Genomic DNA, 21,529 nt, shown 5'->3' on the forward strand with positions numbered 1-21,529 from the left:
TGTATATGTTCACAAATGCTTCACACACTGCCTCTGAGATAAGCCTGTCTGCTCGTGCCAAGCTACCAAGGGCTTGAGCAGGGGTTATTTTAGGAGTGTACTCCCTTACCCTGACTAGAGGCAAGGGTCCCTATTTGTCACAAGTACCTACCAGTGCCAACTAGAGACCCCCAAATCTAACACATGTGAATATATGAACAAATCAATACTGGAGAAAGTGAACACCAATTAGTAGGGTAACAATATGCATCTGTATCTGTTTACATCACCAAGAGACCACATTAGGGATGAACTTGCATTTGCAAATATACCTGTTATGTTATGACAACAGCATACTGTAAACAAACAACACATGCTAATTAGCTGTTCATTTACATGTTTATTGAAAAACAGAAAATCTAATCACAATTTAATAGCTATCAAAGACTGGCAGGTCTCTATGTAAAAATTCAGAACAAAGCAAATCCTGCATTCGGTATCATTAAAACATACAGAATGTAGTAAAGTTGTATTTTCTATTAGACTTTCTGTAAACATTAAAGTACATAAATTGTATTTCACTTGTTTTGCTGGCTGCAACTTGCAGATGCAAAGCGAGAATGAATAGAACGTCAAGGAGTTGCTGAAACTTGTTTGAAGGTATCCCAGTTTTAATGAATTCGCAATTTCATGGTGTAGGTAGGTCAATGACTATTGGTGGATTTACTGGTTGATAATTCACAGTGCATATTGATGAATTTACATACGTGGTTGTTCCATCAGCCATTACACCATAACCTAGTAAATAAAAAAAGAAGCAGTTATCACTGTGGCACTGACACTCCTACTATGAACTGTACTGTTACTTAAGAAAACATCTGTGTTTACTGGCAACCCACTTGCATAAAAAACAATCTGTATGCTCCCTTTACAGGCTATAGCTAATGTTACATGTGTGACCAGGAAGCATTCCTTGGCTGCCAACTCACTACCTTGGTAATTTTTGTGGTCTCCCTATGGACAGGTTGCAGGCAGCATTGTATTCCACACTTTGCAGTACACTTTCTCCTATATCACTGGTTGGCTTTGTTATCCATTTCAGTATAGTGTTTGATATTTGTTGTTTTTACGTTTATTTAATGTTTGCCCGACCCATGGAGCATTGCTTCTTTACCATATTTGTGACTGGTCGCTTTATTTTGTCCTTGCACAGCTGACATGATGGGAATCTTTTTTTCCATACTGTTTAATTTTTCTTTTAGCAATCAGTCACAGCATGCAACTGTAGTCCTCGTTGTTTGTTATTTTAGATCTACAGTGTTTATTTTATAAATTGTCTTTATTCTTGTTGATCCCACAGATCTCCGCCCAGTTCCCATTCAATCAATCAAACAATCAATCAGTACATTTACAGAGCGCACTACTCACCCGCAAGGGTTTCAAGGCGGTGAGGGCGGGGGGGGGGGTTGGGGATGCTGCTACTGCTCGAACAGCCAGGTCTTGAGGTGTCTCCTGAAGGTGAGAAGGGCTTGGGTCAGTCGGAGGTGGGTGGGGAGGGAGTTCCAGGTCTTGGCGGCAAGGTGGGAGAAAGACCTGCCACCTGTTGTTGTTCCTCTGGTGCGTGGGACGGTGGCGAGGGCGAGGCTGGCTGAGCGGAGTTGGCGAGTCGGGGTGTAGAACGAGAGGCGTTTGTTGAGGTATTCGGGTCCGGCGTTGTGGAGCGCTTTGTGTGCATGGGTGAGGAGCTTGAACGTGATCCTCTTGTTGACGGGGACCCAGTGCAGGTCTCTCAGGTGGGTGATGATGTGGCTGTGGCGGGGGATGTCCAGGATGAGGCATGCGGAGGCATTCTGTATGCTTTGTAGTCTTTTCTGTAGCTTGGCCGTTGTCCCTGCATAGAGTGCGTTGCCATAGTCGAGCCGGCTTGTGACGAGGGCTTGGGTGACAGTCCTTCTTTTTTCCGTGGGGATCCATTTGAAGATCTTTCGTAGCATGCAGAGGGTCTGGAAGCAGGAGGAGGAGATGGCGTTGACTTGCTTGGTCATAGTGAGCGATGAGTCCAGGACGAACCCAAGGTTGCGTGTGTGGTCGGTGGGAGTCGGTGCTGTGCCCAGGGAGGCGGGCCACCAGGAGTCATTCCAGGCAGAGGGGGATGGTCCAAGGATGAGGACCTCGGTCTTGTCTGTGTTAAGTTTCAGGAGGCTGATCTTCATCCATTCGGCGACGGCCCTGATTCCTTCTTGGAAGTTGGATTTGGCGTGACTGGGTCTTTAGACAGGGAGAGGATCAGCTGGGTGTCGTCGGTGTAGGAGATGATGTTGAGGCCATGTGCGCGGACGATGTCGGCGAGGAGGCTCATGTAGATGTTGAAGAGCGTCGGGCTGAGTGATGAACCTTCGGGTACGCCGCAGATGATCTTGGTGGCGTCTGAGTGGAACGGGGGTAGGCGGACTCTTTGGGTTCTGTCGGTGAGGAAGGAGGAGATCCAGTCCAGGGCCTTTCCCTGGATCCCTGTGTTGTAAAGACGTGTTTTTAGGGTGCGGTGCGGTGGCAGACTGTGTCGAAGGCAGCTGAGAGGTCTAGGAGGATGATGGCTGCGGTTTCTCCGTTGTCGAGCAGGGTTCTGATGTCGTCGGTGGTGGCGATGAGGGCGGTCTCGTGCTGTGGTTGCTGCAGAAGCCAGACTGGGACGGGTCGAGGGAGCCGTTGGTTTCGAGGAAGTTGGTCAGTTGCTTGTTGACTGCTTTCTCAGTGTCCTTCGCCGGGAAGGGGATGGTCCTTGGGGTCTGCTGTCGGCTCTTAAGGAGGGCGCTGATTTCAGTGTGTTTCCAACTCTCAGGGAAGGTGGCAGATTCGAAGGAGCTGTTGATGATGTCTCGGAGGTGGGGTGCAATGATGGTGTCTGCTTTGTTGAAGATGTGGTGAAGGCAGGGGTCGGATGGAGAGCCGGAGTGGATGGTGTTCATGATCTGGGTAACGTCTTCGGTGTTGACGGGGGTCCAGCGACTGTGGAGGGCGGTGCGGGGCGTTGGTTGTGCGGCTGGTGGAGGCGTCTGGTTTGCGAAGCTGTCGTGTATGTCGGCGATCTTGCGGTGGAAGAAGGCTGCGAGGGAGTCGCAGAGGTCCTGTGAGGGGCGATGTCATTGGAGTTGGAGCTTGGGTTGGAGAGTTCCTTCACGATGCTGAAGAGCTCCTTGCTGTTGTTTGCGTTGTCTATGCCCTCTCTGAAGGCCGTTCTCTTGGCAATGCGGATGAGCTGGTGGTGTCTGCGTGTGGCAGTCTTAAGGGCCTCGAGGTTTTCCGCAGTCTGTTCTTGACGCCAGGCTTTCTCTAGAGTTCAGCGGGATTTTTTGGAGTCCTTGAGGTCTGTGGTGAACCAGGTGGTTCTCCTGCTGTTGTGCTTGTTCGGAGGGTTCTTGATAGGGGGGAGGGTGTCGGCGCAGTTGCTGATCCACTGTGTGAGGTTTCGGAGGGCGGTGTTGGTGTCCGAGGAGTTGGCCAGGGGGCCCTGGGCGAGGGAGGCAGTCAGCTGGTCAGTAGTGACTTTGCTCCAGCATCTTTGGGGGATCTGCGGCGGTTGGATGCATGCGGTGGGTTTCTTGTAGGAGAAGTGAAAGCATCGGTGGTCGGTCCAGTGGAGAGTGTGTTAACCTCATTTTGAATGTTAAGGTTTTTTGGTTTTGCGGAATCACTGATTGTATTTGCAAGTTGCACTAAAAATTATACCCCGCAGTCTTCTTTAAATAGGGCTGCAGCTTGCCACCTATTAACTGGGAACAGAGGAAAGATGCAAAATATAGCTACATTTTGAGTTATATGGGGGGAAATATAGGGAAAAGTGCACAACAAAAGCGTGTCACGTTTTTTTTTCTCCTAAAAATGGCATCAACTAAAGGCTAGGTGCTAAAAAGTCACCATATTCGATTTTTCAGGAAAATGCAAAGTTGAATCAAAAAACTTCTTTTTTTACCACAGTTTTGACATTTTTTCAAGCAGTGGATCATTGTGCCAAACCTTTGTACTTTCAACTTACTTCCAAGTTTGTGGTGGGAACCAGGGTAAACCACATAGGTGATCCCAGAAAGCTAAAGACAACATTCTGAATTCAGCAAGGGGACATTTGTGTAGATACCTCAGGTTTTTCTCTAAGAAATGAACAGTTGAACTAGAATAAAAGTATTGAAAAGTAATAGGAAAAAAAGCAGCCTTTTGTAACGTTTTCATCTGTAACTTCTTTTCATGATGATCGGTTTACCAAAGCAATATACCATTATGCTTGCTAGTCTCTTCTGGTTGTGGGAACATATAGGGTTTGTTGATTGTCCAAGAACCCGAGGGACCCAGAGCCAACAACTGAGATGCACCTAAAAATGTTTTTTCACTGTGTGCTGAGTATGGAACAATTCATATGATAAAATATCAGAGGTCCTGTTAGTAGGAAAAGATCAAGAGCTACGGGGAGAATGGTGGTGGCCGACCATATTGGGCTGTGCACCCACCCCTAAGCAGGTGGTGAAAGATCTAGGTATCTGGGTATATTTTGCCCTCAGTTTTCAGTTCCAAACCAAGGAAGTTCCAGGGACTTGCTTTGGCATACTTCGGGGGCTCAAACCGTTGCTTAGGTTTTTTGACTCGCCCATCAGACAAGTGATTATCCAGGCCTGAATTTTGTCAAGATTGGACTATGCCAACACACAGTAGTTAGGAGTTAACAAGACCAAAACCATAAGACTACAGCGAGTTCAAAATACTGCGGCTAGAACCCTTCCGGGTCTCCCTAGAACCTGTTCCACCTCTAGGGCAATTAATCGGCTACACTGGTTGCCTGTCACCAGCCGAGTGTAATTTAAGCTCCTCTGCATTGCGTTTAAAAATGCTGAAATCTTCCTCTCCAGGCATTCTATCTAATTTGCTTTCATTCTATTCTCCTTCGAGTCAACTTTGCTCGATGGGACAACATCTGGAGACTGTATCTCGTATGAGGAGGGCACAAGCCGGTGGGAGTTCCTTTTGTTTACTGGCTGACAAACTTTGGAACGCTTTGCCAGTGTCCATTCGTGCCATAAACAATTACATGGCCTTTCGTAAGGCTATCAAAACTCATCTTTTCCCCTCACTCTAGCGCCTTATTATCAGCTTCCATGTTCTGCTTCAGAGCTGGGACGCCTCTTTGTTGAGGCAGCTGTGCACTATGCAAAACATGCTAACATAACATATAGTGAAAAATAGGCGAACATTTCTGGAATCTGAGGGTAGCCACACATTTCCTATTACTCAGAATAGCCCAAGTCTCCTGATAAAAATGCTATCCAACATGCATAGGTAGGTCTAGGGTCAGCAACAGAAATGGGCCAAAAACACAATATGGACACATATTTTTCCATTGAAAACTGACCCTTTTTTGCAATGTCGCTAGCTGTAGATTGTGGGCCGTAGCTCAGCCAACACCTGGTGAAACCTATCAAACCTCCACATTTTTTAACACTGGACACCCAGTGGAATCCAGGGTGGATTGACTTGTGTGGGTCTCCCCAGGTATCCCTACGCAGAGGCCATAGCAAACTTTAAACTCTGACAAGAAGCACACAAGAAGCACACAATTTCCTTACATCATAGCCAAACAAGTATTTGGCAACAACTCATTGCTCCTTAGCCACCTTCTCCCGTGTATGGGTCGAGAGATTGTGTTAGAGTTGAGCTCAACAAGATTAAAAATCACCAAAGTGCTGTGCAGGGTGAATAACGGTGAGATGAGTTCCTAATAGTGAAAGGTTTAAAATAAATAGGTGAAACGTGAAGGGTGTGAGATCCCTACACCATTATAGGAAGAGGAAATGTATACTTTTTAAGACATAAATTGGTCTCAAGACATGGAAGTGTCTCTGATTCAGAAAGGAACTAAGTAGTCCAGGTCGTTGTCGTCAAAAAAGTATTCTTAGGATTTCTATGCCTAAATAAGGGCAATGGGAATTGTGCCTATATAAGGGCATAAGTCGGGAAACCTATATACGGTATCTAAATCGACACACAACACCCACTCCACTTCCGTATGAACGACATTACTAAATCCTAAAACATGTTAAAAATATCTAAAATAGAGTGATTCGCTAAAACATGTCTACAAACATATCTCTAAAAAAAGTATCTAAAAGTGTTGCTATGCAAAAAATACAATGGTGCTGTACATATTAAAGCAATGTATCACTCCAAGCACATATTTACGGTGAAATCCTAAATGAATGAACATACATATACATACATATAATGAATAGGCTCGTAAATACAAAAGAACAAGCATTTGCAATGCAATAGGTCTCGCATTATTAAAGTTTGAGGTATTGGTGTTGCATTTTTTTTAAATGCCAGTAGTTCAAACTTTAATAATGCGAGACCTATTGCATTGCAAATGTTTGTTTATCTTGGAACAGTGATTTATAAAAAAGCCAAAATGGCCACTGCATCATGGCGAAGGAGTACAAGTGCATACGTCATCATACTGAGACAGACCATTATCACTTTTTGTTAGTTGGGTTGCCAACATCGGCAACAATTATATATTTCTCTTTTTGCCAATGCTATTCAGGCAAACGTGTCTCAGTACCCAGTTATTTTATGTCTTCAATGAATTATGCCCAAGAAATTGGAGAGTGGTCCTCGTCACCAAAGGGATAGGACACAATATTGACACCAAGTCAAAGAAAATTCCCTTTGGGACTCCTCAATAGCATATCAAGATACTCCCGTTTCTTTCACACTTAACTCATGTACAAACCATAGCAATCGCCAAGGGGTAGTATATAAATGCTTTATTTGCTAAATAACTGCCGAATGTAAATCAGTATCTTGTGTATATAAAAAAAATTTCAGTACAAAGCATTAAATCACAAATTCACATTCATATAGTAAATACAATATCATGTTTTTAGGTCTCGCGACCTATCGATGCGCGCATGCGCATCGAGCGGAGCGAGAATTCAAGTAGCGAAAACATCATGAAACCACCAGCTTTTTGCTGGAGTTTTCATGAAGTTTACGTGAACCACGTGATCAAACACGAACGCGCATCAGCCTCCCTCCCATTTGCCGCACAGCACATCAAAGGGCTTCGCCCAGCGTGCGCTCTGCGGCTTCTCGGCTTCTCCTCCCCTAATTAGTCATTTTCGCATTTTTCCTCCCCCTCCCCTTCTCTGCCTTCCTTTCCCGGCGCACGCATTAACATGACCTTTTCTGCCGTTTACATTCTTTCCCGTCTCTGCCTCTTCCTCTTTCACACAAGTTCCTCCCTCTTCTTTCTCCTCTGAGGTCTCATGATGGAATTTATTTCTATGTTGCATGTATTCGTCGCTACTGAAAGGCAGAGGTGTGACAGGCCCCTCGCATGTGCCATTGTTCAAAGTGTGTAATTGCACCCTCTTCGTTTTCAGATTTCAGCCATCTTATTTCAGCGTCGTATACGAGGGACACCACACACCTCTGTAGTCTTAATCGAAACTTGGCGCATATTCCATTTTTGGCACCTGAGTGAAATTCACGGCGGGCGTGATACTCCGATATTTTCAGAACGTGCCACGGTTTACTTTGAACATCAGGGTGTCATTCGACAGAGGGACTTGCATATAATCCACATTTTTGAAGTCTATTTTTGTGATTGTGTTGATTTTGTGGACCTTTTACAACTCGCAAAAAACAATCGTGTTCTGTGCTAGTAACACCTGCTGGCTCACAGGTCGCCTCGCACAGTAATATCAACTTTTAACTTAGCATTGCCTACCAGCAGCATTCCGACTAGTATGTGCACTTCTCATTTAAGACTTGTGCTTTTTGAATGCACTGTAATGAGGACATGGGGGTAGGGTTACGGCGCACATGAAGTGCAGGGCACCATCAATCCCTCACTCTGTCTGTAATCAGCCACCCCTTTTAGTACATAATACCTGGCTCGGACACAGCGAAACGACCATACAACATAACCAGGTTGGCGTGGGTAGAAAAACACCATTAATACACTTCGTAGTGGTGGTGACAACAAAACATGGCATGGTGCGTGTTTGCAAGGACCCCCCACGCCATCGCAAGACCACCAGTTTACAGAACTCTTTAAAGTTTCCTGTATCATCCGGGGTCACAGGAATTGTGCGCTTCTGCGGCCGCGTCATTTTAGGTATAATTGTGGGGTTGCCCATATGCCACATAATCCTTTATTTTCAGCATAACCTCCAGAATTCACCCCAAAATGTTTCTGACTCAAATTAATCACAAGTTGCTAAATTGCAAGGACTCGTGTTGCAATGCAAGGGGAGGCTCTCGGCTCTGGTCAGCTTTCAGTTGCTCATTTGTTTTATTTGGGTGTTAAATTGGTGTTAATGCGGTGAAACATTTACGCAGAGACTGCTACCATGTAAAATAAAGTTATACTGGTTGAGAATGTCACAGAATGAGCATAATTTGTCTTTTCTTGCCGCTTAATTTAGTTCACCCTGACGCATAATTAGATGCTTCCCCAAGCCGCATAATTCCAGCTGCGTTTGTCGGTAGTTCCAGAAAAAAAACAAGCATTGGCATTGCCAATAGGTCTCGCTTGTGGGACCTTATAAGTATTTAGTTTTGAAGCACAATATCCTTGTTGCATAATCGGATATTGTGCTGCAAAACTAAATACTTATAAGGTCCCACAAGCGAGACCTATTGGCAATGCCAATGCTTGTTTTTAAAGAAATCTTACTGCTGTGAAACACATTGAACAAATCAATTTCTCGCAGATGAAAAAAAAATGTCAGCATTAATTTCCAAATCACAGTTAAAAAGCATACTATATGCATACAAACAAATAAAATAACATAACATAAAAAATGACAAATTGATCAAAATGACCAAATGACCACAATATGAAGGCTAATATGGGATTTTGGATATAGAGATGAGAATGAGGAATGTGTGTATAGGATCACCGGTAATTCAGCAATGCCATTGGTACAGTATATGGGTGTTTTATTGACCCACCACCACACGCTACAGATCCCCCGCAGATACTGGAGCAAAATCACCACAGACCAGCTGACCACATTGCTGAGCCAGAACCCACCGGTCGACACCCCTGACACCAACAACGCAGCAGACAATCTCGCACAGTGGATCACCAACTGCGCCGGCGTCCTCGCTCCACTGAAGAAACCCCCAGGCAAGACTAGCAACAGAAAATCCTCATGGTTCACAGACACCCTCTAAATCGCAAAGAAATCGTGCCAAACCCCTGAAAAAGCCTGGTGCCACAAGCGGACATCAGAAAACATGACAGCACTCAAGAGCGCCACCCGCGAATACCACCAGATGATCTGCAGCACCAAAAGGTCCCACAACAGCAAGGAACTCTTCCGCATCGTCAAAGAGCTCTCCAACCCCAGCGCCAGCAACAACGAAATCACACTGTCGCAAGACCTCTGCAACTCCCACGCCACATTCTTCCACCGCAAGATCACAGATATACACGACAGCTTCGGACCCCAGACCCCCCCCCAGCCACCAAACCAACGACCCCCAGCTCCACCCTCAGCGCATGGACCCACATCAGCACTGAAGACACCACCCGCGTCATGAACACCATCCACTCCGGCTCCCCCTCTGACCCATGCCCTCATCACATCTTCAAAAAAGCTGACACCACCATCCCACCCCACCTCTGAACGTCATTAACAGCTCCTTTACGTCAGCCACCTTCCCTGGAAGCTGGAAACATGCAGAAATCAACGCTCTTCTGAAAAAACCAACAGCCGACCGCAAAGACCTCAAGAACTTCCGCCCCATCTCTCTGCTCCCCTTTCCGGCCAAAGTCTTCGAGAAGACCGTCAACAAACAGCTGACTGCATTCCTCGAAGAAAACCGCTCGCTCGACCCATCCCAGTCCGGATTTAGAGTCAACCACAGCACCGAGACCGCCCTCATCGCAGCCACCGATGACATCAGGACCCTGATGGACAACGGAGAGACAGTCGCTCTCATCCTCCTGGACCTCTCGGCAGCCTTCGACACCGTCTGCCACCGCACCCTAATAACCCGCCTCTACAACACTGGGATTTAAGGAAAGCCCCTGGACTGGATCACATCGTTCCTCTCCGACAGAACCCAGAGAATCCGCCTCCCTCCCTTCTGCTCCGAGGCCACCAAGATCATCTGCGGCGTACCCCAAGGCTCCTCACTCAGCCCAACTCTCTCAGCCCAACTCTCTTCAATATCTACATGAGCCCCCTCGCCACCATCGCCCGCAAACACAACATAAACATCATCTCCTACGCCGACGACACCCAACTTATACTCTCCCTCACCAAAGACCCTCTCACCGCCAAAGCCAACTTCCAGGACGGAATGAAAGAGGTCGCAGAATGGATGAGGCACAGCCGTCTGAAGCTCAACTCGGACAAGACGGAGGTCCTCATCCTCGGACAATCCCCTTCCGCCTGGGACAACTCCTGGTGGCCCACGTCGCTGGGCACCGCACCCACGCCCACTGACCACGCACCCAACCTGGGATTTATCCTTGACTCCTCTCTCACGATGACCAAGCAAGTCAACGCAGTCTCGTCCTCGTGTTTCAACACCCTGCGCATGCTCCGAAAGATCTGTCGGTGGATCCCCACCGAAATCAGAAAGACGGTCACCCAGGCCCTCGTCACCGGTATACACCCGTTACAACGGATCTTTTACGCCGCACTACCATTACAACGCGACCATTACTCCGCATACCATTACAACGCATTGCGCTGGGGGGCGCTCTAGGATAGGGAATAAGTATAATTTACTATCCAACACCTTCCCTAGGGTCCACGGGGACTGGAGTTAGAATAGTAAATTATACTTACCACTATCCAGCGCCCCAAGGCGCTATGCGTTGTAACGGTATGCGGAGTAAAAGTCGCGTTGTAATGGTCTGCGGAGTAATAGTATGCGTTATAACGTCATACATCCTCGTCACCAGCCGACTGGACTACGGGAACGCCCTATACGCAGGAACCACAGCCAAACTTCAGAAACGCCTTCAGCGCATACAGAGCGCCTCCGCACGACTCATCCTCGACATCCTCCGCCACAGCCACATATCCGCCCACCTGAGAAACCTGCACTGGCTCCCCGTCAGCAAGAGGATCACATTCAGGCTGCTTACCCACACACACAAAGCGCTCCACAACATGGGCCCTGAATACCTCAACAACCGCATCTTGTTCCACACCCCCACCCGCCAGCTCCGTTCCTCCAGCCTCGCCCTCGCCACCGTCCCACGGATTCGCAGAACCACCACGGGAGGAAGATTGTTCTCCTACCTAGCAGCGAAGACATGGAACTCCCTCCCCGCACATCTACGACTGACCCATGACCATCTCACCTTCAGGAAACACCTCAAGACCTGGTTATTTGAGCAGTAGCAGCACTCCCCCCCTTTTTTTTTCCTCCAGCGCCTTGAGACCCTCACAGGTGAGTAGCGCGCTCTACAAATGTACTGATTGATTGGTTGATTGATGGGGGATGTTTTGACCTGTCTTGTGTGTATATATATATATATATATATATATATATATATATATATATATTGTTGTTTTTATAAGTGTCAGATCCATACAGATATATATTATCTTTCTCAATATAGATGTTAGGATTTCCGTAAACGTCTTTTATCAAAGCCTGAAGAAAGTGGCTTGGACCAGTCATTGCCACTGAAACGCGTTGCCTTTGGTCATTTTTATCAATTTGTCATTTTTTATGTTATGTTATTTTATATGTTTGTACGCATATAATATGCTTTTTAACTGTGATTTGGAAATGAATGCTGATAAAAAAATTTCACCTGCGAGAAATTGATTTGTTCAATGTGCTTCACAGCAGTGAGATTTTTTTTAAAAAAAACATGAGATTGTATTTACTATATGAATGTGAATTTGTAATTTAATGCTTTGCACTGAATTTTTTAAATATTTTTTATATGCACAGGATACTGATTTACATTGGGCAGTTATTTAGCAAATAAAGCATTTATATACTACCCCTTGGCGATTGCTATGGTTTGTACATGAATTAAGTGTGAGAGAAACGTGATTATCTTGGTATGCTATTGAGGAGTCCCAAAGTGAATTTTCTTTGACTTGGTGTCTTCAATGAATTATGTACAAGTTGTACGCAATCTGCTACGGACAGTGCACCAACACAAAGCAGGCTGAACCTGTCCTCATCTATCAAGATGGAAAAGGTTCTGCAAATGGACATCACTCTGTAAAGGCCCTCGAATCCAGCAACAATGATGAGGTCCTTATCATAAATTCATAATTTGCTTTTTCTGTCAAGCATTACTAACAATCATTAACAATAAGCATTCTAGAATAATCTTTTGTTTAATAATCGTCTGCAGGGGTTTTGAGATATATTACGAAATTATTCACCAGATGGCCCCTTTAAATCAGGGATTTTTTTTAGCAATTTAAAAACTAAGTACTTTTGTGGCCATGGCTCTCACATGCTGCAGATTTTGGGGGGGGGGGAGCGTTTAGGAAGGTACCCAAACAGGAAGAGACAAAGGATTCTGACAAGCGAGTAGAGTTGTAGGCACTAGATTCTAGAGAACAGAAAACTATCGCAGAAATGAGTGTACAAAAGGAGTCGTTTTTAAGTTGAGCCTACTAAATAGTGCACTTTCTTTCTGCTGCAAGGCATTCTGTGGATTACCAAGAAACAGTCTTCGAGCCTGCCCATTGCTTACCATTGGTTGGGTTTCTTGTCACTTTCATTTGCCTCCTTATTTGTGTCCCAGCTTGTCAATATTGTGTTTGTCCATCCCATGGAGCATTGCCTCTTTACAATCTCTTTCATTGGTTAGGTTGGCTGCTTCCACAGCTTGCTTTTCCAGCACTACTTTTTTCTTTTGTGTGAAGCACTCAATTAGAGGAGAGACCAAGTGTTTTCGAGCCGTCTCCCTTGTGTAAGTCTCTACTTCTGCACTTTGTATTGCCTGACTGCTTCTCTGCAGGATGTTCCTGAATATTTCTCTATAGAAATGATCGAGTCGGAAGCACTTTAAAGAGTTTCATGACTTTGCAGAGATCACGTCTAGAACTGCAGGGAGAGTATGTGATATTACTGCTTGCTTCGCTTGTGTCTTGTTATTCATTTAATCACACATGGATGTTGCAGTAAAACCTCAAGAGTTTCCCTTCTGACTTCAGAATCTATGAACTTAAAATTCAGCTTAATCAGAAACTCAAGTTTCACTGGGTGCTTTGCTATTTATCATTAACAATGACAATTAGCACTTATCTGCTTGAAGCTGGCTAAAGTTTAAAATTAGATTAACTGAACAAACTAAAAAATTAGCTCATTCTTCTTATTGGTTTTTAAGGTATGCACAAAACAACCGCATGCATAAAAATGCAGTTGTGTGCTACCTTGCCTATGGAGATTAGAAGTATTACCTATGAGAAATCCACATTATTAAATAATGAATAAGGAAAGCCCATGCAAATCATGAACAAGTTTTGGCAATGCCAATACGTCTGGCTTTACAGGGATGTTCTATGGTAATGTGGAGCATTAAAAGTGGGTGGCATTGGAATGAAAATGTGTCGCAGGGATTCTGCTCCCAGACAAAACTGTGCATAGAGACTTGGAACCTCAGTGAATTAGGGTGTGCCAAAACTCACCTTAGTATCCACAATCCCCTACCAGACTAGCAATCAGTGTCTCATTGGTTCTTCCATACCCCCAATGATTAGACAACCCAGAACATGAACTTAGAATACCTCAGGTAACATGGAACACACAAACACTCGTTCGTTATACTATCATACCAGTCCAAAACGAGGAGTAAATGAAGACACGTGCAAGTTTGAAATATTTATTTCTAATGCCGTGTTCTCAAGCGCAGTATCTTAGCTAATATAAGCAGACATATTATAAGCAACAAGGTTATCAGCATAGTGACTATTCTATAAAATACAAAGGGAGAAAGCATGTTAAAATGCTAAAGAGAAGAAGGCTAAATGACACCTCAGTCTTACCCACCCTTGCTAGTATATTATATTATAACTACAGAAGGTCTCTTTGGGATTACAAGGACGTCCAATACCTCTTGTCCTAGTAGAAAGGTATCACATCATTTTCTACACCAGCTCTCTGCATGCGAATGTTCTCCAACTGTGTGTGCATGCTCTGCGCAGTGCATTATTAAACGCGCCAAAATCAGAGGTGGCCACAGCTGCATATGTGTGATGTCTAGGACGTGCGCTGATCAGACCAAACAACAACCACTGTGTTGAAATAACCTTGAAGGCCTCGGCACTCACTGTTCAGACATAGCTTACCAAGCAAGGCTGATACTATAGGAAAACATATTATTCTCGTGTGAAGCAAAATATTCTGCTACACTGTAAACATTTATAATATTGTGTGCCGTGTGCAAAAGCAGCAGAGAGGAAAAATGGCGTTTAAACATCTAATAAGCTCATGCTAACTTAACACAGTGTAAAGGCAAAGCCCATCTCCATGACAAATGTATTTGTGTGGAAGCAAAGCAATGCAGAATAACATTGGTTTAGGTTAAAAGGACAGGTGACAGTTGCACTGGCAAGCCAGACCTTAAAATGGGTAATGGCTGTCCTCCTCCCATCTGTGCTGCTGCCACAGAAAAACACCATCAATTATCTAGTTATCTAAAACCCTTTTAATGACTTTACAATGTCATGTGCCTGCCCCTGAAAGTTCAAGTTCAGGCAGCTGGATAAATAAATAAAATTATCACAGCTGTGTGGAGGGCAAGCACGTTTTTGTGGAATCATTTCTGTCCAGTGAAAAACATGTACTCCTAGCTCCCATCTTGTGGGTGGAGCCAAAGCCCCTCTCTACAGGCGATTTTAACTTACTTGTCTGGTGGGAGCGACGCTGTCAAGCCAGACCATAAAAAACCTTCTCAAGTAATTATCTAGCGACGACTGCTGCACTGTCAAGCCAGACCATAAAAAGCTTTTCTGTTGTGCTGCACTTGCTTCCATAAATGCCAGTCCCCACAACCAGCAACATGCCTCCATTTAGTTATTTTCCAGTTAGCCTTTTCCAATCTCTTCTAGAGAAAAATCTTTGGATGGACACCAACACCTTTGTAAATTAATGAGCAAAAACAAAACATACTTTGGCTTATAAAACTAATAAACAGATGCCCAATTCGCAAAACATTTTCCTCACCAGGTTGTTTTAGCTGTGAAAAATTACCACATTGCAGAATCAGAACAGGTAGAATTTTATGTCAGCAAAGAGTCATTGTGAATGATGGAATGCCAATGGTATAATGGAATTTCCAAATTCTTGGTGTTGAGGCCACTTTGTGGTTATGCCCAGTTTTTACATTCCTCTACCCTTCCAAACACACACAGTTAGATAGACCAGAGTCATCGGTAGCACCGGGCAGGCCGAACATTGTTATTTTGGGGAATAATATATGTTCTAGCTGAAAAATGCCCTTCCCGTCCTCATCAGGATTACTGAGCTGCAGCGAATGAGGCCCTATGAGTTTCAGTGCGGGAAAGGCAAGACATGTCACCATATTTAATGGGTGTATTTGGAAGGTGGCTTCTCCAGAGGGAAAAAAAGAAATTCCTCATTGAGAAACAGTAAATAAAATTCTTGCAAATGTATATGTTCGTGGATGCAAATTGTCCTAGTAATAAAGTTTAAATGCTAAATTATAAGTATTGAATCATTCAAGGAATTATGACCATAGTAAACTACGCCACTCCTGAAATTATTTGTTAATCCCAAAAAATTAAAACTTTGATTAAAAAATAGGGGCAATCTTATAAGAAAAAATGTAATCTTTTAAAGCGAGGACATCGTGGGCTTTCTTTGTGGCCGGTAGGTGGGATTTTGCTTCCGTTATTTTGTAATAGTGTTGAGTTCATGATTGCTGTGGCTTTTCGATTTGGGCTTGTTCCTACTTCAAGACAGCGGCTGCATATTTGAAATAGAGACAATTACAACTGTAGCAGGAACTACTACCTTGCAAGATACATGGGCGACTTATTTTGGAACTAAAACGTGTAAAGTGTAAATATTATACACTTTCAAAACACAGATAGGCCTAAATGTGCAAAATAGGTAAACATCTGATCCTGATTTGGGTTCAAAATCCAAATTAATTGAACTTGCCTTCGCCTTTTTCTAAAAATGTACACTTCTGTGCGACATAATAGAGAAAGTCTGTAATTGGCACACTAAAAACAACAATCATACCCTATATTACACATTAACAATCAGGATCCCCATTTGAACTTTTAAATGTCACTGGTACCGCAGACATGTCCCATATCTCATGTACACTGCCCTCTCCAATTTCACAATGTAATTCTCGTTTCAACTGACAATAGTAATTATTTTGAAGCAAATAATGACAAGAAATTCCCTAATGTTTGCAACAGATCACTAAGATGTCTGTGTGACGCGTCCCTTCCAGCAACCTATGACTCCTGCAGGTAAATAATAAACTCCCACTCTGCCGCCTACAACAAAACACCGCTGGACACCCGAGGACATCCTGTAAGCAGGGTCACAGTGACATCCCCAGAGGGGCATCCTAACAAACTTCACCTGCAGTGGCACGCATTAAGGGAAGGGGGGCTGGAGGTTCCCTGCCTCGTTCACCATGGACCCGACCTTGTAATGACAACAAATATGCTAAACAGGCTGTTCCAAGGGTTGCCCACCATGCCACCACCAACTTAAGGCCTGTCCTCTTACCAAAACAGTGATGTAAGCAGAACAACCCGCCTCTGCCTACAGCTTTATCTGTGGGCCGGGATGACAGGAAGCTACCCCTGCCTTATCCACGACACCCCAGTCAACCTGCAATAGAGTTCCGGGTGGAATCCATGGTGGTGAGCCTCCTTCTGGCCTACCCTGCAAGGACCCAATGTCAACATACCTGTCCATAACCACAACAACACCCGTGCCTTAAAGCACAATACCAAATAGGGCCAACCGGACAGGCGCAGCACCCTTTGTCAGTAATGTTATGTTAATGCTTTTGACTAAAGTAGCTATAGACTCTTCGTCATTCAGGGGCATAGCTTGGTTAATAAGATTGGGGGGATCCTCAGATTGCCCATCAATCACGCTGGCATATAATGTTAAATACATTCTGCGGCAAGCAGGGTGCACAAGAAGGGTTTAAGGGCAGTGAAACGGTAGAGGAGTGTGGATTGGTACTAAGAGAGAGAAAACATTATTTTGTGAAATAACTAATATTTTTAAAGTTTTTTTCAAACAGAAAGGGAGCCAGTTTGTGTGTACGTTGTTGCTTGTGTGTGTAAAAATTATGGGTGAAATCTGACAGGCACCTCCCCATCACCGACTGAAAGCACCTGTATCCAAATATTTTTCATATAATACATTTGTTTGGGGTGTGTAAACAGCCCCCCTGAAGTTGCGCCCTGTTCGTCACACTGACAGGTCAAAGACCGCACCCGGAAGATATTTCAGCAAGCAAAGAGAAAGCCGTAAGTTCAAGATGCATGTCTGCCCTCTGGGTGAGGGCCCGGTAAGGGCTATACCACTGCACTGGGGGTATGACTGTCATGGCTTCTCCTTTACCAGCAGCCATGAAGTGGTCGGGCGGGTAGAGTCCGTTCCACCAACCATGGCAAAAAAAGCCCCTCTTGATCATGTATGATACCCCTGCCAGGGAGGGTTTCTTCTGCCTTACCCCACTGACACGCCCGCGGGTGGCACCCCTGGCCCCGGGTTGAATGTGCTGCGCTTTACCATTTGTTATGTCCCTTGCTCAGCTGCCCTGCGTTAATCTGCTTACCTGCGGTCGGCTGTGGCCTGCCAGCTGATCTCCACAGGCTATCCGGACACTGATTGCAGGGCTGCAGCTGGAGCTGTCTGTACAGGGAGGGAGGATATGGGGTAATTAGACTGGCTGCTTCCTCCTATGGCACCACAACACTGCCAAGGGCAGGGCCTGTGGAACAAACAACGAGGCCCTGGCACTCCAGACCTTCAGGGTCCGAGCTGTCAGTAAGCAGGCTCATGCACAGTCACTATTCACACCACATTCCCAAGGGTCGGGTTATGTGGTGAGCAGCTCTTCATGACCTGTTTTTCCCCTCTGCATTCAGGATCTTGTAGTTTCATTCTCCCCTGTAAGGATGCCGAGCTGGTCAAACCCCTTAGGCGGCTGTTACCACTCAGGACTCCCACACCGAGGTTCTCCCGATACCTGCACCCCTAAAAAGATACTGCATGATTCCAGCTCAGGCCCTGCAGCGCAGCACCACCCCCGGCTGTGCTTCACATCGCCATCATGCGTTAGTCCCTCTTTCAATCAGCAAAAATTGGTGGTACTGAGCTAAACGAAGCCCAGAACTACATGTACCAGAATGCTTAGGGAAAGACAAGCCTGTGAGAGCTGCTCGTGCCCGCCAGGGACAAGCAGAGAGCTCTGCGTCAGTCTGGGGGCATGTGCATAGCTGTAAGGATTGCCACCTAAGGAGTGAACCTTCAGTTAGTGCAGGAGGCTTGTAGTCAACAGCACTTTGCATTCTGGGAATCGTAGCTTTACGTTTCCCATCAGAAGCATCGGAGTGCAACGCCCGTCAGACGTGCTGTAGTCTCCGTAGCCAGGACTGAGAGAGTCACATTACAGATACACCTGGTAGCGCTATACTTACTCAGAGAGCGACACCACACCGTTGACCCCATAGCAGATCAGGAAGGCGGTGAGGGAGAGGAGGAAGACCCCTGTGGGCAGCGGACCCGCGGGCCCCATCCCTGCCGCCTTGAAGCTTCCACCAAGCGGCTTGAATTGCAAACGTTGAAAAGCGCCTCTTCCAGTCTACCAGGATGTCCCAACAAATAACGTCTGCTCCAGCAACAGGTTCGCCCTGTTCTGGCTCAAGTTGCTACTTAAATTCCTTTTTACATACCGTTCTACCGAGAACCCCCTTCTAAGAGTTTAACAAGAAGCACACAAGACGTCAGCGGTTCTTTAATTTAGTTGCTTCCCAGAGAAATGGATCCAAAAATGAACAATCCCGCAAGTGGTGGGCACGCCACAGCGAGACATGTGCTTTCAATTATCGCGCCCGTGTCTGGGCACGATAATTGAAACCACATGGCCTTTGGTGCGCGTAATAGACACCAATAGGCCGTGGGCGGAGCAACGCGCCCGCCTTTGGCCTATTGCGTGCCTTATTACTGAAAAACAGACACGCAAAGGCCAATCGCGGGACAGAACAGGAAAAGCACACGCACAAGCGTGTGCTTTTCCTAGGTCACTCTCCTAAACCCCGTTTTTGCTTACTAAATGTCTCGCGCTGCACGAGCAGTGATGCGCACTACACCGCTAGGCGTAAGACCTAAAAAGGGCTGAAACCATTCATTTCAGATTACATAAATCAATTGTTGTTAACAAGGTGACATATTGTCTCTGGAAGTTTTTACAAACAGTTCTGTTCTCTATGAATAGTTCTATTGTAAGCAGATTAATGTGCGATAAAAAGAAAAATTCTAATTTGGAAAAAAAAATTAATCATAGGAAAAAAGTTCCAAAGTTAGTCCTTGTTTTTGAAAAATGAAGGTCAAATTCAGAGTATCTCTGTACACTGTGTGCCACATCAAAAGTCAGTGTATGGGAATGGAGAAAACATGAAATCTCCTAATCCTGTAGACAAAAAGTTGTCTACCGTTGTAGGTGAAAGTTGGATTACCTCGTTTAGAAGACTAACCGCACATAGATGAGAAGCATCGCCTTCAGCATTGGTCGCATCAGCAATGTTCGTATCGGATGTTACCTGCGTGCCTGTTGTTTCCTCTCGTACCTCAGCAGTAGCAATTAGCGTCTGTGAAATCTCAATGAATGCCGTCATCAGAATTGGTAGCCACTGGGGACAACACAGAGCATGGGCCGTAACAGGGTCCAGCAGAGTACCGATATCCATAGGCATGACTGATGGGAATGTTAGGCAGATGTCTAGCATGCATTCTTCACCGCAGAGCAGGCAGCATAGAACAGGTAAGATGCAATCTTGCCAGATTGGTCTGAATGACGGAGACCATGTGGTATTTAATTCTCGTAGACGAGGTAAACCTAAAACTTGGACGATGTGCTCACGACACTTCATCTCCAACAGAGCTCTCTCTATGGTCCTTGGAGTGACGCTGGTGACATCGCAGCAGTAGGAGCAAAAATAGTATCCCAGCAACGAGTCCAAAAAGTAGTGGCAGTTCACCAAACACAGAGTGCACGAAGTTGGGAATTATTCTGAGGGCTGCTTGAAAAGGTGCTAACAGTCCTGAACACACATTCTTAAATAGATGTACAATACCGCTCGTATCAGACAAGTTTCAGATACGTTCCAACATTTCTGAGAAATGTATAGGGCAGTTTGTATTCAACAGGGCATGTATCTCCGCAGAAGTCCTTGCAACTTGTAGATCATAGGTTTCTCTGGCCAAGGTCAGTGGCACAGTTTGTTGTAAAAGATTGGCTTTCATTCTGCTTAGAGTATCAATTGGTATAGAAGAGATGTTCAGTGAAGGCCATAGATGCAACTCCCTGACGGTCTGTATTTGCGGATACAAGACTTGCATACAACAAGTGACCCTTGATGTAACCGTTACTAGATATGGAATACCTGGCAACATGCCACAGCATCTGTGATCATTCAATATGAGGTAACTTCCATTTGAAAGTTGTCAAAAAATTGGATTGATCACTGCAGCTGGTGAGCCTTGCAGGTGACAGGATAAGTTTGTAGTGGAACCATCACAGGCCCCCTGTAAGTTAATACCCTGACAAAGAAGAGAACCGATTAGTTCGTTTTTACAGTTTGTACCGCTAAGAAACACTTCACGCCCCCCACTCCAACATCTGTGTGTGTATGGTAAATCCCAAGATGTTTTGATGTGTTCTTTACCCAACCTTTCATATTTGCCTGCTAGTATATGTTTTAGGCAATACTGAAACTGGAAAATTGTAACAGGCAAAGTAATTTTACCATGTATTATCCACTCAGTAGCTGGTTTTTCTGCTACCATGAATGTAATTTTTCCAGTTTTTCAATGCTCAGCACCGTATAGTCTGCTCCCCTTTGTGCCAGTTTGATCTGTTTATCAGTGAGATTGAATTCTGAAAACAGTGACATAGTGTTGATTAACCGCCAAGGCACATAGCCTGAATGCAAGTTTTGGAGCGTCCAGCCTAATAGCATGATAGAACATAGCTGAGACTGACCATGATGCAACATGACCAAGTCTTGTTCCATGTTGTATATGGCAGAAGACACAATACTGTCCAATTAATATATCCTGGATGACAGAGTGGTTAACCCATTGTCTACTACAGAGAGAGATTTCTCTAAATTAATACGATCAATTTCTCGTATTTGTTCTGCAGTCTCTGCTTGGGTAATCTTCCATATTTTGTTACAAGCAGCGTAGATACCGGCATATATGAAACGTTTTTGATGCGGTTTTCTTGGTCCTAGCAAAAATTCCCTAAGGTGTGCGTCTTCTTTAAGTAAAG

General features: G+C 45.0%; 1 protein-coding gene across 5 annotated transcripts in view; it reads right to left on the reverse strand.

The window, feature by feature from the left end:
* Window positions 1-364: 364 nt before the first annotated feature.
* MPPED1 (metallophosphoesterase domain containing 1) overlaps window positions 365-21,529 on the reverse strand; it is an 881,293-nt gene continuing 860,128 nt past the window's right edge. For all 5 annotated transcript variants that reach the window (XM_078673877.1, XM_078673876.1, XM_078673875.1 and 2 more), the window contains one exon: window positions 365-777. In XM_078673877.1, coding sequence (XP_078530003.1) covers window positions 668-777 — 110 coding nt within the window. In that variant the 3' untranslated portion in view covers window positions 365-667. The remainder of the gene's footprint in view (window positions 778-21,529) is intronic.

This window comes from Lissotriton helveticus, chromosome 1_1, assembly GCF_964261635.1.
Source record: "Lissotriton helveticus chromosome 1_1, aLisHel1.1, whole genome shotgun sequence".
In the NCBI taxonomy this organism is placed as follows: domain Eukaryota; kingdom Metazoa; phylum Chordata; class Amphibia; order Caudata; family Salamandridae; genus Lissotriton; species Lissotriton helveticus.